This window comes from Bactrocera oleae, chromosome 6 (genome assembly GCF_042242935.1).
Source record: "Bactrocera oleae isolate idBacOlea1 chromosome 6, idBacOlea1, whole genome shotgun sequence".
Classification (NCBI taxonomy): Eukaryota; Metazoa; Arthropoda; class Insecta; order Diptera; family Tephritidae; genus Bactrocera; species Bactrocera oleae.
In genome coordinates, this window is record NC_091540.1 from 64,522,421 (window position 1) to 64,540,553 (window position 18,133).

The 18,133-nt window shown below is 32.9% G+C and overlaps 4 protein-coding genes and 1 non-coding gene across 6 annotated transcripts; 1 reads left to right on the forward strand and 4 right to left on the reverse strand.

The window, feature by feature from the left end:
- Positions 1 to 1,474: 1,474 nt before the first annotated feature.
- RpL28 (ribosomal protein L28) lies at positions 1,475 to 2,776 on the reverse strand. The gene is made up of 4 exons (XM_014247573.3): positions 2,686 to 2,776; positions 2,228 to 2,330; positions 1,803 to 2,045; positions 1,475 to 1,622 (listed from the first exon to the last, which is right to left on the reverse strand). The coding sequence occupies exons 2-4, from the start codon at positions 2,321 to 2,323 to the stop codon at positions 1,545 to 1,547; spliced, it is 417 nt and encodes a 138-aa protein (XP_014103048.1). The 5' UTR covers positions 2,324 to 2,330; positions 2,686 to 2,776; the 3' UTR covers positions 1,475 to 1,544.
- On the reverse strand, positions 2,399 to 2,473 carry LOC118681185 (small nucleolar RNA CD11). Its single transcript, XR_004976872.2, has one exon. It is a non-coding gene; the product is annotated as a small nucleolar RNA CD11 (small nucleolar RNA).
- Positions 2,777 to 3,277: 501 nt separating the features above from the next.
- Targ3 (Terminal ADP-ribose protein glycohydrolase 3) lies at positions 3,278 to 4,180 on the forward strand. 2 transcript variants are annotated; one of them, XM_070111876.1, is made up of 4 exons: positions 3,278 to 3,294; positions 3,345 to 3,503; positions 3,574 to 3,748; positions 3,928 to 4,180. In XM_070111876.1, exons 2-4 carry the CDS (start codon positions 3,382 to 3,384, stop codon positions 4,111 to 4,113), a joined length of 483 nt encoding a protein of 160 aa, XP_069967977.1. In that variant the 5' UTR covers positions 3,278 to 3,294; positions 3,345 to 3,381; the 3' UTR covers positions 4,114 to 4,180. The 2 variants fall into 2 exon arrangements, with proteins under 2 accessions (XP_069967977.1, XP_014103046.2); XM_014247571.3 differs by lacking the exon at positions 3,278 to 3,294 and having other exon boundaries at positions 3,301 to 3,503; positions 3,970 to 4,180.
- Positions 4,181 to 4,343: 163 nt separating this feature from the next.
- On the reverse strand, positions 4,344 to 16,611 carry Targ1 (Terminal ADP-ribose protein glycohydrolase 1). Its single transcript, XM_014247570.3, has 3 exons — positions 16,118 to 16,611; positions 4,706 to 5,076; positions 4,344 to 4,630 (listed from the first exon to the last, which is right to left on the reverse strand). Exons 1-3 carry the CDS (start codon positions 16,266 to 16,268, stop codon positions 4,484 to 4,486), a joined length of 669 nt encoding a protein of 222 aa, XP_014103045.3. The 5' UTR covers positions 16,269 to 16,611; the 3' UTR covers positions 4,344 to 4,483.
- Positions 5,164 to 14,361, reverse strand: Targ2 (Terminal ADP-ribose protein glycohydrolase 2). Its single transcript, XM_070111875.1, has 6 exons — positions 14,123 to 14,361; positions 10,808 to 10,919; positions 7,928 to 8,272; positions 6,748 to 6,897; positions 6,376 to 6,678; positions 5,164 to 6,282 (listed from the first exon to the last, which is right to left on the reverse strand). Exons 3-6 carry the CDS (start codon positions 8,225 to 8,227, stop codon positions 6,043 to 6,045), a joined length of 993 nt encoding a protein of 330 aa, XP_069967976.1. The 5' UTR covers positions 8,228 to 8,272; positions 10,808 to 10,919; positions 14,123 to 14,361; the 3' UTR covers positions 5,164 to 6,042.
- Positions 16,612 to 18,133: the final 1,522 nt, after the last annotated feature.

Sequence of the window (18,133 nt, forward strand, 5' to 3'; positions counted from 1 at the left end):
TAGCAGATCGCGTATAGCGATCACGATCACGATCAGGCGATCTCATCTTATGAGATTAAATTCAAAGCGGCTGAACAGCCTGTCAGTTTGCAACCGAGTTCACCATATCTGGGTTCTGGAAAGAAAAAATGTAGCAAGTAATGAAATGACTGGCGAATTCGCTCACTCCGTAGCGTATTCTAGGACGGTGGAACCGAAACCTGTTTTCGTGTTGGTCCTCACACCATAAAGGAGCTGCTCCGAAAATGGAAGAAATTGGCAGAGATAGATACTGGGAGCTAACTACAGGCCTGCGCCAAGCAAAGCTGTTACTGCAAGGTTATAACCTCGCAAGCTTTAAACAAATTATAAAAGGACAAATTTCTGGAGCATCTTTTTCTAGATGGCTTAGCGATCTGTGTACATCCTGGACCCTTGTAGCCATATATTCGAGTAGGGAGCACAATACCTCAATGGCGCCTAGTAAGATCCAGAAACTTATCAGAGTGCTGGGGTTTTGTGGATTCTTGTAAAGGAGGGGAGGGTACAACAGACTGCAGGTTGCAGTGCAAAACTCCATTTAATTCTATTCGATTATATTGTACACCAAAAATGTAGCAGTAATGGAACTGTCTAAGTTAAGAAGAAGAAGAAATAGAAGAATCTATATTCCTATTGAAGTTGAAAAGAAAATTTATGATTTATTTAACAAATAATCAACTTCAGAAGATCAAGAGACTGAATTCAATTCACACAACTGCTAGCCAAAGCATCGGACCAAAGACTGTTGTTTCGGCGATGTAAACGGTGCCGTAGGGAAGCCTACTCGTCTAACATATTTATGGTCCGACTCCGTGGGAACAGCACGTTGCCTAGACCTCTCGTTAGATGTTTTTGATGACAATTAACATGCGCCAGCCAAGCAGAGTCTGGACAACTGTCACAACAACAATAAGAACCTGCGTTGCTCGGGAAACACGAATAATACATGGCCTATAGATTTGCGCTTAAGATTTACGTGCGGATGTGGTTAGCCTCCTACTTTCCAGTCGTCGCACAAGTATATATTCAATAAGAATTTTTCTGGGAAGCCTACGCACTAACTCGTAGGCGAAGCCCCGATTTGTCGTCTGAAACTCAAATTTCCACTGACTCATAGCAGACTTCGATCGATTAATGAAAATAACGGCTACAACCGAAAGGCTTTAGTGTGATCGATGTGAGGATAGGACTATAGCGCTGAATTTAAATCTTTGAAAAAACGCATGGTTTTCATTCAGTTCGCTTAACCAAGCACGTAGGTTATTGTCTGTGCGTTTAATAGAGGAATCTTTCTCTTAATACGATTACATAACTTCTCTAAATTATTACAATAAAAAGAAATTTTTCACTTTCATTCAGTATTTTATTTTTTGTAACAATTAAAATACTCCCTACAATTTGACTGTCATGAGAACGAGACTTTTCGTACCATATTGTGTAGTAAATTACAGAATTACAAATTATTAATGTTTTATTCAACTTTGTAAAATACAAACTCAATTCACAAAATCGAATTTTTGGATTTATTCAGGCTTCTTTACATTTTTAGCTGGGACAGCCTTTTGCGATGCAAGCACGGCAGACGCACGGCGGAGAGCAGCCTGAAAATAAAAATAGAACAATTTAGAAGATGGCCACATGTATACCTTGTAGCAATTTTAATTGATTTTTATTATCAGATTGGTTTCTCAACATAATAATTCTGCGATCTTGGTGAGTAGCAAAAAAACAAAGTCTCATCATGATAAAATATCTTACTTTACTACAATATGTGTACCTACCTGTGTCAAGTCCTTGCGGTATTTAGCACCGGTCAAAAGGTTCCTCAGTTTTTTCAATGACCTTCTGGGACCTGACTTGAATGAAACGCGTACTGTGTTCTTAGCGGGGCGTTGAGCATATTTGCCCTTCTTCAAAACGACCGAGAATCCTTTCTTGTCGGCAGCTGGTACAACACCAACGGTTTTTTTGTGTACCAAACCGCTGTAGCGGAAAGAGCTCACATTGGTCAAATTGTTGGCCTCCTAATAGGAAAATAAAATTTTAGTGAAATTTCAAACATATAGAAGCTTTGATATAACAAACGATATCAGTTTGGTTATATTCCTATCATTTGGTATTCAAATATCATTGTGAATTAAAATAACATCACTAATTATTTGATATAGCTAAACTAAATAAATGGTAGTACCAATTAGTTACTTACAGTGCTGAAAGGTTTCTTCACATCACGCTTCTTCAAGAGGAAGGAGTTGTTGTTGCGGATGATCAACCAGTTAAGATGAGGCGATGTGGTGGCCATCTCGAGTCTAAAAGCACAAATATTAACTAAATTAATTGTTGAACTACTAAATGACGATGTCAAATAGGAATAATTAGTTTGATGTCAGTCTTGGGTGATGAATAATAGTCTTCAAGAACTCTTCTGTTAATTCGATCATCATGGAAATCATTTATAACACCAGTTGACACGGGAACCCAACCCACATTGTGCGTCAAACACGTGTGAATATATATATTCTAAAAGCCAATTACCAATGATTAGGAAGTTGTTGTCCATATTGCACCACACAGGAATATCCACCATAGGTTTTTAAACTTTTTTTTTTGCAACATCTTCCACGTGCCAACTGATGTACTCGCCGAAACTTTATAAATGCTCACCTTTTTCTGTTGACAACGATGACGAAAAGAACCAGGAAACGCCATATCTGAAATGAAGTTAGTAGCCGTTGGTGGTTTGTCAAATAGGCATTTAGGAAATGTTAGGAAAGCGCTGAATAAATGTACACTGCTTAACAGGGTGATACATGCTAAAAATAAATTCATTACTAAAAATTATGAAAATGCATCCGTAAAACACTAATTTATAATATTAGATATTTTTGCCTATCGACTCAACAGAATAATTTTGCCTATTTTAAAGAGAAACATTAAAGAAATTGTTTATATTTTCTCATTGTTATTTACTTATCATCATATTAGCAGAGAGTGGTAACGAGTTCAATAACATTTTGTGATTTAGTTGTTCCACTCCAATCGGAAAAAAACCTGTATTAAAATTTTATCTCTATTCAAAGTTGGAAAGAAATTATATATTTGTTTAATAATTATTGTCATGGATAATTGCTACTGTCTTGATTTCTATTCTTATTATTATTTGTAATAAATTAAACTACATATACTGATGTTATCGATAACAATATCGACATTTCACCATCTCAATAACTTACGCGGGCATCCAGTAAATATTTACTTTTAATTAAAAAAAAAGTTAAAATAATGGGCATCCAGTAAATATTTACTTTTAATTAAAAAAAAAGTTAAAATAATTTGAATATTTTTAAACGTTGGAAGAACATGTCTACTTGTAAAATTAAAGAAATTAGTGGCGACTTATTCAGCGCGAATGAGAAATATTCCATGGCGCATTGTGTAGCTGCCGATATGAGACTTGGCAAAGGTATTGCCGTAAAATTTAGGTGAGTAGCAGTTATTTTAATAACATATAAGTGATTGAAAAGCTTTATAATTATATTGCAAATTTTTTAGAAACAAATTCGGTCAAATACCTAAGCTAAAACAACAAAATGTCAAGCCTGGCGGCGTAGCAATTTTGCAGGATAAGTCGCGCTTCATTTATTATTTGGTGACCAAAGAGAGTAGTTGGGGTAAACCTACTTATCAAACACTACACGATTCACTACAGGCAATGAAAACACATATGGTAAGTAATATAAAGAAATAGTTTTATATAAAAATTATAAATATAAATTATGCAGGACTAGCTATTTTTTAAGAGCATACTTAGTTTGATTTAAATTTCATGTAATTTACCATAAACACGAAACCTTCTTGTAGTTATAACTGCATATGTTTCTAAATAGCTTTTGTTGTTATTTACAGTATGGCTTGTTTCTATTATTAATTCATTTATATTCTCGGCAGCTCAAAAATGACGTTTGTAAATTGGCTATACCACGCATTGGCTGTGGTCTAGATGGTCTGGTTTGGCAAAAAGTTAAAGATTTATTGCAAGAAGTCTTCAAGAATACGCCAATTGAAATAATTGTTTATAATTATGTGCCGTAAAGTGTTAAGTGTTCTGTAGTATCTTGTAAATGTACAAAAATTAATATAACTTATTTATTAAATAAAATATTACGATTTTTTCTTATACACCGGAGTAATGTGTATCTTCGAGGAATTCGTTAATCTCGGCATTTGCAATTTTTAAGTTAGAAATGTATCCCTTTACAAGTTTTGTTTTTTGCTTTTTATTACTTACCGCATTCTATTTTACTGTGCCGATATCAAAATGCTTTTACTATTATGCTTTTTTTTATTTATTTTATAACAATTATCAAGTCTAATCTCGCATAAATACACCTTTCTTTAATGCTCAGCATTAAGTGATATTTTTTATTTATTTTAACAAAATAACATACTTTGCTTAAAAATATTACTTCGGCACAAAATTGTACACAACAATTTCTAGTTCTTCATCGCCGAACACCTTACACAATTCAGCGCTCACTTTGTCCCATTCAAGCCCATCGATGCCGCAGCCAATGCGCGGTATAGCCAACTTTTGCACCTTATTTTTGCGCTGTTGGGTTATAAAGAGAAATAAAAAAAATGTGTTTTATTCAGTGTAATACAATTAACTCTCTCAATTGCTTACCATATGCTCACGCATGGCCACAAGCGATGCACGCAAGCTATCATATGTGGGACTGCCCCAACTTTGTGGCTTGGTTACCAGATAGTAAATGTAACGTTCTTTATCTTGCAACACTGCAACGCCGCCGGATTGTACGCCCTGTGCCAGTAACTTATCCACTTGTCCATAGATTTGTTTGAACTTCACCGCAATGCCGGCGCCCATGGCAAAGTCAGCGCCCACGCAATGCGCCAGCGAGTGTGTTTCGGGTGCGCCGAAAAGGTCACCCTCGACCTCAATCAGTTTGAATTTCGAATCTGCAGACATGTTTTGGCGTAGTTGTTGTGCGTTCGTGGTGTGAAATGGTGCTTGGTTAGTTGTTGCGGTTTGCGCTGGAATTTGTGTAAACGAGATAATGAGTTGCATAAATGTTTGCAGATTTTGTGCTAAACGCAAATTAATTATAATAGAAAAAAAACTTTTTCTTGGAATGCTTTTAGTTATCAAAGAATTTTATTTATTTTTTTGAACAACAGTGTAGTTAGCAAAAATGTTATATTACACTTTTTGTTAAAAATTAGATTTCGTGTGTGTATGTGTGCGTGCGTTTGGCGTCGTTTGTTTACATTTGGAATTGTGTAAATTTTATTGTCATAATTTGAGATAATCATGTGTTCTCAATTTAAAGACATTTTGTATATTTAAAAACTAAAAATAATCGCTTTGCGTAAAAATTTCGATTGTTGAGAGGTTATGTTCAGTTTTTATACAGTGTAACTGTTGTAAAAATAATATAAATTTGGTTTAAAGTTCTTAAAAAGACAAAAAAAAAATTTAAATAATATGTTACAAATTTTAAAAATTATTTAAAAAAAAACTTTAAGTAAAATTTCAAAATTTTTAAATATTTTTTTTTTAATATAAGTCTTAATTTAGAAAATATGAAAATATAAAATAAATGTGTAATGAATGCACTTCTTGCTTAAAAATATACATTTTTTTTATGAATATTTATTGTTTAATCACACTCTGAATGATATTTTAATGCCAACATAAATAACAAAATTTCCTTTCTCATAATTTCTTTTCAACACAAATACACAGATTAAACTTTACTCTGCTGCAACGATATTTTTCTTTCATCAAAAACAAAAAAAAAAAAACAGTTACAAAATTTGTCTTTCTGGAACACCGCTTTCAGTGTAAATAATTAACTTAAAATTAAGGTTATAAATATGTGGTGTATGAGTACGAGTAATATATTAATAAATTAACTGTGTGTGTGTGTGGTTGTAAAAAAATTTCACATTTCACATTTTAACTCAAAATATTCGCCTGCTTTAACTCTCCAAATTCATTCAAGGGAAGTCTCGTGAAAGCGACATGCGATTAACCATGGACTCCAAAGTGCGCGAGCGTGAGCGTGAATCACGTGAGCGTCTACGCACTACCTCGGGTGGATCAAAGACATATGCTATGATTTCTACGGCATTGTTACAAAACACAAATTCCACAATGTTCTTAACGCGCAGCCAACTCAGGCGATCGATGTCGCCACCGAATCTGTGTATGGCCAGCTTGGTCACATTGTTTTGCTCCTATTTTGCAACAAAAAAAAAAAGAATTGCAAATTAGTAATATCAAAAAAAATCAAATATTTTCAAATTATTTTTGTTGCGCTTAAACTTTACCACATGCTCGCGCATTGCCATTAGCGCGTAGTAAAGCGCCGGGTAGGTACACTTCTCATGACTACGCTCCTTGGTTATTAAATTGTAGATATAGCGATTGTTATCCTTCAACACCGCCACATTGCCAACATGTTTATTTTGTTTTTGTAACTCATTGATCTGTCCAAATTTGCATTTGAAGTGTAAGCCTATGCCGCTGGACATAGCGAAATCGGCGCTTGTCGAGTGCACCAGCGAGAAGTCCTGCGGCGCGCTGAATATATTGCCTTTCACTTCGACAATTTGACATTTTGGCGGTATTGTCTTGTGTGTTTAGAAATAAATAATTATTTAATATGAAATTTCAGCAGTGTCAACAGCTTCCTAACTTACCACCGTTTGATTGTAGCTGCAGATCAGTATTTCCACATTGGTCTCTCTGGCGAATACAGTACGTATTAACTGCTTGACACGCTGCCACTCCAAACCGTCGGTGCCACAGCAAATGCGCGGCATGGCGATTTTTGTGATCTCGTGTATGCGCTTTAGGAAAAAATCGGTGGTTCAAGTTCAAAAGCTTAGAATTTTTTTTCTATGAAATTTGATATATATGATCTTATCTTGTCAAAAAAAAGTTTTCCATACGTGGACTTGATTGGGATCGGTCAGTTTGTATGGATTCAGCTCGTCACGCTGATCATTTATATATACCTATATCATACTCGAATCTGCGGGTCTGGAGTCAAATTTATATCTATACAAGAGCTCGGCAACCATCCCTACAACTATTTGGGGCATCTTTTATGTCCCTTATGTGTATAAGGTAGCGTAATAAAACTACCCCAGATTTCATTAAGTTTTAATTTAGTCATTGTAAGCTTTGTCAGCACTCACATTTTTTTAATAAGTTTCAGAGTCTTTAGTTAAAAAAAAAAAGTTTTGTCGAGAGATTTTTCAATACAAGTTCTATAGATTTCATGGCTTATCTTTGAAATTATGATGATTTAAATTTATATTGTATATATCGGGGCTTCAGTCATCGTAAGCGAATCTATAACAACAACCACCCTATCATATTTCCTTTCCCACTCTCTCTCTCTCTCTCTCTCTCTCTCTCGTTCAATGACTACAACAATAGTATAGTATCTATACATATACATCGTCAAATATTTAGATGTAGCTTCGAATCGAGCAATAGGACTTTAAGGCACTGGGAGATGATAACTCTTTGAATTATTATATTTTCAAAATACACCCTTTCAAAATCCTTGAGATGTTTTTCGCAGTTTTCTATGTTTAAAAATTCGATTGAAGATTGAAGTACCGTATTCTGCTAGTTTTAGTAAAACTGCTACAATGCGAAATATAGATTTTTATATTTACAACATTTTTTTAGCTCAAATTTGCTGATAATTCCTTCGAAATACATAACAAAAAATCTAGCTCTTTTAATTACAAATTATGTGTCTCGCAATCGCTAACCCCTTATCACTTAACCGCAAATATTTAATTTTTGCTTTTGTTTTTGTTATTAAGTCAAAATTAGAAATGTGTTTTCGAAATCACAAATTACCATATGTTCGCGCATACAAATCAACGCCGCATGCAATGTGTTGTACGTTGTGGTCTCGTAGACATTTTCCTTCGTCACCAGAAAGTATATGAAACGCGATTGGTGCTCCATAACGGCGACATTGCCCACGGTTATCGGCTGCTTGCTAAGCTCTTCGAAGTTACCGAAAATGACGGCAAATTGCCAGGCGAGCGTGCCCTTCATCGTATTTAGATCGGCGGAGACGGCATGCGCCAGCGCATATGACTCGGGCGCGTACAGCAGATTCGTTTTCATTTCGGTTAATTTGAATTGATGCATTTTTGCGCTTATTTCTTATTGACTCTTTATTCGATATCACAATTGCTATTTCGTCACAATAAATAATTATTGAATGACAATTATTATTTTTTTATGTTGTGAAAAAATATATAATTGTATGAATGAAGTAGCAATCAGTTGCCGCGGGCATAAATCATATCGTTAAATGTGGAAGAAAAAGCAAACAAAATTAACGTAATTAAATGAATCAATGAAAGAATACGCATAAATACTTTGGAAAGTTCGTGAGAATGAAAAAATATATAAATTTGTATTGCCTAGACAGTGACCTAAAAGACGGTAATTGATAGTGAAAAAATGTAAGCAATACGAATAACACAACTACTTTCTTTTGAGTATAAAATATTATTTGTCATAATTTTAAAACTTTAGACACTGAATTTCACGAAGAGTTGTATTAAATCTTATCGAAGTCTAATTATCATTTACCTAGCATCAAAGAATCATTAGAAATATCTATAAAAATCTTAGATCGGTAGACGTTTCCGCCGCGAAACCTTTACAGGCCGTCATACTTCTTTCGGTACCTTATCTTTTCTAAAAACATACCTTGTTCAGAGTATCACTTACGAAACCTGACTAAACACGATACTGTTCTAGAGGGATGCCAATCTTATTTATTTGGATTTTCTTTAATTTTTTGACGTTTGCTTTTGACGTTTATATAATATTTTATACAAGTAATAAATATAATAATTTTCTCGAAAGCACCCCTTGAGGTACTTTATTTTATAGGTTATACTGAATGAGAACTTCTACTATGCTAAATAGTTTTTATATACTTATCTATAAAAATATTAATTATCTGAGGTTATCTGCCCTGTGTTCCACCTCTTAGGCCCTCTGGAATAAAAATATCCCTAACGCTGATTTTTTTAATGTTAGGTCTTCGGAAAGCTTCGCTAGCCGAAATCTTCGATAGCCTAATCTGAATTGTTGAAGTTTTTATCTATCATTTATACAGAATACACTGTTCTAACGACCGTTGAGGCTCGAAAAATTGTCTTCATGTACGATTTTCCTAGAACTTTTTACCTGCCTGTTTAAATATCCCACGAACTAAGCTAAGAAATTTAAATTCCCTTAAGCTATTGGATATTGGATCTTCCCAAGAAGAACTAACTGTGACCATATTCTTTGCACAGTAGTACTAGCAAAACTATCCTTTTAAATCTATGAATTATTATTGAGTCTCTATGTCGAAACTGCTTTGGATTTCATGGTGCTCCGAAAGTATCAAATTTGATCTGAAAACTGTTCAAAAATATCTTGAGGACTGCTTTTTAACAGCTTATTTTTTATTTGCAGAGCCTGTCTAGGATAAAACTACTACGCTTTATAAATATTTGCTTGTCAGGGTAGTCAAATTAATATCAACTCAGTATTGGTCGATCAAAAAAGTAGGGCAGGAAGTGAAGAACCATCAAGAAGACCTTTAGTTATAATTTAAGTTCAGTTCAATTTTATAAACGAAAATTAGCACTGTTTCTTTGGTAGATGATGTAAATGAGGACCCGAATTGTTCTCAAAATGAAAATTTTAAAATGTTCGTAGCTGTGGCTAACTGTTAAAGGGGCTTAAATAGACATTTCTAAAAGTAGGGCTCTTAGTATTTACTGAAAAACTGGTATTCTATTTATTTTACAGTAATTTAAACTTCATATTTCAAGCTATTACTTAAAATAAAAAACAAAGACTAATACTCTTCAGTTGTAAGGTCATAAGATTTCGAATTGCTTGAAATTTCGACAGCAAAGGGTTAAAATATGTATAATGGTTCTTCATCCAAGTACTTCTTGGGTTCAGTGAGGATCTCAACATCTCTTATTATTCATTTTGGTTAATGTTTTGGGTATGAAGTGTGTCAATGCTAGACTCGTATTCGTAAGATTTGATCCTTTTGCAAAAACGACTACGAGTAGACGTTGAAAATAACTAGTAAAAGTCGGTCAAAAATCAAAGTAATGCTCATCGCTTTCTTTGATTACCGTGGTGTGGTCCGGCATATCACTTGTTCTACAGAGTCAAACGGCGAAGTATCGACCGGATTTTGGGCAGAAAGTTCATGTGCGAGTATTTTTAACCACGATAATGCGCCATCGCATTATATATTATTGTGACTGTCCTTTTAGCCAAACACAAACCGATAGTCATCTCTCAGCCACCGTATGCGTCAGATACGGTTTCCTGTGACTTTTTCTGTTTTCGAAACTGAAAAATTCGCTTTTTCAAAGACATTCGCTAAAGCCACTAAAGACCATCCAGTAAGAGGCTTATAACAAGTATATGGTAAGTTGAATTAAGATATGCTAGTATTAGTTTAGGAGCCGATATAAAAGTTTCGTTTTAAAATACTTGAAAATAAAATTTTTTGTTTTGTCAGTCCGGGTCAAATTTGATCACATATGTGTGAAAGATTATTAACCGAATTTGTTTTTCATAATAATATTTTTTCCAAATAAAAATAATCACATGTAATCTTTCTAGTCACTGCATAAGTATATAATTTATATATTTTTCCGCTAATAATAAATTATACGTTTGTAATTTTCTACTTACATACGTTTCCACTGAACGCCACAGAGCTTGTTTGGAACTCTTTAATTTATTATTTTTATTTTTATTTTTTTGAAATTTAATTATTTGTAGTATTGCAATGGCTCCGGACACTCTGAAAATGTTTCATAAAATAACACCAGTGACACTTTAATTGTTTTATTATTATTATTAAATATATGGTTGGTTGAACAGTTGATTATTTGGTTGGTTGGTTAATTGGTGCTTTTCCGGCTGCTACGCTTGCGTTATCTGTTGTTATTCTTGGTGATGTTGCTGTTGCTACTACCGTGCTAGTTGATTTAGTACTGACAACACCGAAATACCAATGGAAATGACAAACTACAAGTAAATACCAGCAACAAATACATACATACAAACATACATATACATAAATAGTACAGTATACTTTTACCAACGAGAAACGACCATCGCACCGAATGCATGACTAGAATACACACTTGAGACACTCATCAGTGTCACACACATATATAATATATATATATATATATGCATATATCTATAAGTACATATATACGAGTATGTTTGTATATATAATATATCAGTGGCCCAATGAGTTGGATGACGAAGCCGGCCGGCTGGTCGTCAGACTTGGGCGCCACCATTGGTGCCGCTGCAGGTGCGGAAGTAAGAGGAAATGCATGTATACTGTATGTACATACATACACATATTTACAGTTGGTTGCGTACTGTGTTTTTGTATTTTTTGGAGGCCTCTTCAATTCAACAATCTCCATAATTGAGCTTGAAGCTTTCCATTTGTGTTGATCTGCTTTGCTTTAAAAAGGCTTGAAAATATGCAGTCAATGTCATTAAAGAAAAACATTTGTAAGAAAGATTTGAAGAATCTACAAAGTAGAAGTATACATAAGACCACTTACATACATATACATATATATCCACTTTTGTGAATGGAGGTAATTACTTCTCAAGCATATTAATCACTTTAAATTGTTTAGCCGCTCAACATTTAACCGTTATATTGATGTGTGTTGCCTGAGTGCGTGTTTATTTGGTGTTTATGGGTTCTAAGAGATAATTGATTACATAAACCTACATTTTGGTATTGCAAACTTAACCAAGGTAGTTATCATGTGGTGAGTAAGGTAATTAATACATCGTATGAGTTTTGTTAAGTGTATTTTTTCGTCTGTTTCGTATACAAAAAGTTTGTAAATTACTTTCAAATCATCTAATTGTATTTATGCATCCATACAATAATTTGGCAGACTTTCTTTTTGTATAGATTGTTTAAATTCTTCGAGTACACAGCGGTTTTTCGAAGTTATTAATCATCTTCGAACGGCTATTAGTTTTTTGTGAGAAGCTTTGCAGACCTCGAGCAATTGGTATTTCTTATTGAAAAATTATATAATGTAGATCTAGTTTTTATTTATAGACATGAAAATACATATTTGTATAAGAAACAGAAATAATATAATATATAAACAAAAAAGATATTAATTTATAGAATGTACATATATTTGAGTATATTCTCAGTAATTGAATTGAATACAAGTTGAACCGGAAAATAGATTTGGAGATATGAGCGTATTTGTAAGAATCTACAATATTAACATAGGGCAATCGGCTCTCAAAACTTTAAGCGTGTTTTACTCGACTTGGAATTCTTCTTTTTAGATATTTTTTTTTTTTGTAAGGTAGTTATCGAAGTAATAAGATTTTTGATAATAATTTAATGTTTTGCAGCAACTCTGAAGTGTAAGTATTTCACGGAAAACAAATTGTTTTTGTGAAGCCGCCATTTTGTCAAAAATCAAAATTTTTACCAGTCCATTGATCATTACTTGCATTCATCCACTTTTATTATTATTATTTTTTTGTTTTTGGATTTTAGCTCATTTTAAGCAGAAAAATCTTTCTCAACGTCAGACAACTTTTTTTTGTAGATCGCCCAGTGGATCGGCTACGGGATCACGGGAATTCCAAATTTTTGAAAATAAATCACCGATTATTCGAGTACATTAAATTTTGAAAATGTACATTATTTTTTTTTTTTTTTATAAAATAAAAGGCCTCTTAAAAAAATTCTTAAAGAAAAACGTTTTTTTCTAACTTGTAAGTGTATATGACCCTTTAAACTTACTTCTTATGTAAATGTAAGTTAAAATAAAATTTCCATAATCGAAAATATTATAATATAAATATTTAACCTTTATTTTTTTTTATAATTTATGCATTCATACTATTTAAGTGGTGCTGGAGTGATAGTCAAAGGATATAGTTTGTCACTTAAGTCTTTTGTTTTGACTGTTTATCGGCCCCTGCCTTTTTCCTTAGCGCCGCAATGTAGGCACAATTTAATTATGCATTACTTTTGTGCTACCACAACCATATTTTGATAATTTTTTATTGTTTAAATATAGGCAGAATGCTTAAAGCTAAATCAGCTACAAGTTAGTGGATTTATAATGAAGAAAATGTTATTCAGTTATTTATAACTCGCTTTGTTACCTTTTTTTTTTTTTCAAAACCCTTCGCTTGTATTCTGTAAACATCAATATCTTGTAATAAAAACTATAATCGCCGGTGGAGGGATGAAGTTCGATTCGAACTCTAAATCCATATGATGTGTGAATTGATAAATTAAAAATATTGTGCATTTAAGTGAGCTTTCTGTATTATTATATGTTTTAGTAAAGTTCTATACTTAATAAAACGACTACCTACTTTTCTAATCTATATACGTATGTACTTACATTAATTGTCTCGGCCTAGACCACCTCTTTTCATACACACACACTACTTTTTACCAACAAAGACAGATAAGATTAAACAATAAGTATATAACTATCTACTCACCCTATTAATCATCATTGTAATGTATTTAACTGTCTTCTTTGACGAAACTAAATTTTTCCGTTGTTAGAAATTTTTATTTGATTCTAAAAATGCGTTCAGTAGGTACTTATACGGTAAATTCTAGCAATGATTATTATGGTCATTCATGTTTTGTTTTTATTTTTTTACTTTTACGGGTTTTGATTTCTGAAATAGTTTACCCAAAGGCATACAAGCATACATACATGTATGAGCATAACGAGTGTGTGCTCAATGAGAAGATGTCGCTTGAACAGTTTGATTTGTTTGTTGTTTACAAACACTCACACGAATCAATACGCATTGATTCGTTGCGTCGTATTTGAAATTTTATTCTTAGGCTGATGATCTAAGTTACCGTTAAAGACTAGCTAATTAATAGACGAATTGAGACGGCAAAGCAAGCAGCCAGCAACCAAACCAAAACAACCGGATTCCACTTCAATTTATAATCACCTAAAACTTCTTGTTTTCTTTTATATATTGCATTTATTCTTTTTATTTAGCTTTTTTGCTCAACACTGTATTTCTTTACTTGCAAATTAACTTGTTAATCACGCTTTTTAAGTTAGATAAAATAAAAAGTGCGGAAGACTTGAAACGTTCTAGCATCTGCCGCGATTCTAATATTCAATTGGATTCAACAAGTGTCGCTTAACTTGTCTTGCTCCACTCGCTAACTAACATAATAAGGTGCTGCACCAACAGCCGCGATGATTAGTCAATAGACAGTGGCTGCTCTCTTGAATTTTCCTACCTATGTGGATTGTATTCTAGTTGCAATTCACAATGGTGTTGCCATATTAATTAATCAGTCAATTGTTATAAAAAATTAGAACAAAAACCATAACAACAATAATAATATTAACAGCCTTAAGCAATTTTTAACTCACATTTTTTTATAAAAATTTAATCATTAATCCATCTAATAGTGTTTCTTGTTGACAAACTTAACGCCAGAGTTGCCATCATGGCGTTTTAGGTACTTGATTTAGTGCCGCAGAAATAAAAAAATCGTAAAGTTTCTTTTCTATTATCTATCTTTACTATTTAAAGGGTAATATCCACATGAAATTCGAAAATTCGACATTTTTTGATATACATATACATATCTAATGTCCGGCAAATCGTTTCGTAAATGTGAGCGTACTTAATTAGACTATAATTTTTAAACTTGTAATCGGCTCCCAAAACTTTAAACGCTTTTTTCACGCAATGGCTGGACCGATCAACTTGAAATTTTCACACGACCTTCTTAGATATTTTTATCAGGTAATGATCGAAGTAATAAGATTTCTGATAATAATTTTGATCTTAAAGCTACTCTGAAATGCAGTTCATTTTACAAAAAAACTGCTTTTTCGGGAAGCCGCCAATTTGTCAATAATCAAAATTTTGACCAGGCTTTCGATAGATACCTGTTATACTTTATTGTAATACTACATTTTTTGGTTTTTGGTTTGCGATAATTTGAAGTGGAAAAAATTTTCTCACCATGAGACACATTTTTTCGGAGATCAAAATGAATCCCCGATTATTAAAGTACATTCTGTACACTTTATTTATTTATTTAAAAAATGCCTCTTCAAAAAAAAAAATCATGTCTCAAAGCATTGAATATTTTTAAAAGCAAATTTTCAACTGCTTATACCTTCTGGGAGAAGTACAAAACGAAAGAAAATTGTCCTCTAATCAATTTTAATATTCCATACAATACAATTTAAATATTTATCTTCTGCTATTAATTGGTGTTAATGTAACGACTAAAGTGGTATTAATATATAAATTATATTAAGTACTACGGGTTTTAGAAAAAATATTTTAATTAATTATTAGTCAATTGCTAGAAGGGATAAATTTTGTTGGATTGAATTATATGGTGCATTATATCTTCAATTAAATACAAACAGTTATAAAAAATATATAAGGTGATTTTTGTGCAAAATTTAGGCATGTTTTATAATTTGCGGCTGACAGCCCCATCCCTGCTCATCACTCTATTGTGAATGTGTGAAGAGAATTTGATGCTCAAAACAATGATACATAATCACGAACAAGTTTACGCATAAGGCGATAACACGAAAATAGCGCCAAAACAAAAAATGAATATAGTAAATTTTATTATTGCCTCGCTTTTGCAGCACCAATAACATAGGTTTTTTGTGTGTGACTTTGTGGTTTGTAGGGCTTTATGCGCACAGCTGTTAGTTGGAAAATGTTGCAAAATGTCAATTACATTGCATAAGAACAAAAGTAACGGAAGAGAGGCAAAGGCGGAAGCGCCCCCATTAGACAACTTCTACAACTAAATACTTATGCTTGTATGGGCACAAAGAACCAGTTCAAGTGGGGTGGGCTAAAGCAGGCTTTATTATTTATTAGCGTGGGGTTAGATAATAGTTAATGCGTAGAAATGCATTTCAATGCTCTAAAAGGGTTCTGGATACTTACGCAAAATTTGTAGTTTTTGTGGATGTTGGCGCTTGATTGATGTTGCTGAATTTGCAGACAGATGTGTTACTGCGCTTAACTGTCGCTTATTAAAAGTTTTGCAAACAATTGAATATTTATTTAATAAAGCCAAATGACACCTTTCAAACATTTACTTTTAATGATTGCACAATTATCTATTATTAAACGCCAAAATTCCTTAATTGCACTTGTCAGTGAATTTGTCGGTAGCTGGAGTTCCTGTGTCGCCCACTTACACACGAAAGCACGAAGGTGAACCGCAAACGTAAAGAACAAAAACTCAGACCCGCTAATTCGTGTTTTTATTTATATTAAATATTTATTTTCACGATTCCGCGCCGAGCAGCTCTTTCGATACGTTTCGCAGTCAATTGCGGATTAACACGGTTGTAATTAAGAATTTACTACCGAGCTAATAGAGCGGAAAGTAAATTAGAGTAATGCCGCGCGTTATGTTTTTTATGGTATCAGAATTTTATATTATTTTACATTGAACATAAATATGTTTGTGTGTATGTTCGTGAGAAATTCGCCGTAAAATGAGAGCTGACTGCTGAGCAAATGACGTCTATGTTGTTTCTTATCGCAAAGTTACTTTGCGAACAAGCATGTGCGCCAAAGCTGTACAGTGGTGGCAATTAGTTATAGCTTTGATGTGTAGGCACTGTAGAGTGGGCATAAAATTTAATATTTTATTAAGAAGTTTTGACAAAATTTATATAAAAATATAATGAGAACTAATTTATTTAACGAATATCATATAAAACACTTTAAGGTTAGGGAAAAAATTACAATTTCTACTAAAACATTCAAAATACTCCATAAAACAATCACTGCTACACTATATACTTTATTTTTTAGTTTTGCACACCTGTAAATTTCGGCTTGAAAACCGTAGATTTTTTTTATTATCTTCTCGACAAAAACTTTTGTACTGCCAAAAACAGTTAGTTAGTGCCCATCGTAAGTGGCTGATCCTGTGCTTGTACATAAAGTTCACTCCAGAAAAATTCAAGATTATTGACGAATAATTTTTTTTTTTTTGTAGGAGTGGATGCTAAATGTCTCATATTACATCTGAATATATCTAATAAAATAAAGCTTACAAGAAAACCCGTCAGCTTTTGAAAATTAGTAGACATTTTTATTTGATGAGGTCTAGAAGTGCAGTCTGTTGTCTTGTTACCGTTACATATTTCAATTAGAGGTCCTTAAATGGTTCGGATAATAATATCAATCAATATGAATTCATCCCTATAGATAGTTTTTCGTTTCAAAATAGTTTGTCTAGTAAAATGTATTAAATGCATAAATTTTGTAAAATTGGTGAAGAGATTTCACATTTTCCCATTGAAGAGTGTTGTATTAGTGGGTTCTAAAACAGGGGTGGGTTCTAAAGCGAAAGCACGAAATATATATAAAACCTCGATTAAGGGTTTTAATTACTTCTTATAAAATTACGACCTCTTTTTAAAGGGATTACTTTATTAATCAGCGATTAATTTTGAAAACATTTGGATCCACTTGATGCCGTAACCGAATTCTTCCTGGAGCTCCGAAAAAAAGTGTCTGGCGATGAGGAAAATTTTTCGGTTTAAATCCAAAAACCAAAAAAAAAATATATCAATAGATGAATATAGATAATGAGCGAAGGTCTAGTTAAAATTTTGATTTTTGTTAAAATGGCGGATTTCCAGAAAAGGTCGTTTTTTGTGAAAAAAATTACATAAAGACACTCTGTGCTTTAAAAATCGAATATGTTATCAGAAATCTTAATCCTTTTATTATTGCCAGACAAATATATCTAAGAAGGTCGTGTGAAAATTTCAAGTCCAGCCGTTTTCGAGAGAATTTTCCTACGACTCTGAAAAAAGCGTTTCGTGAAAAATGAGTTTAAAGCTTTGCGAGCCGGTTACACTTACAAACATCATATCTCTCATATCTTCTAAACTATTTCAATCAAATTTTCTCAAATGTATGTACATTCGATATATT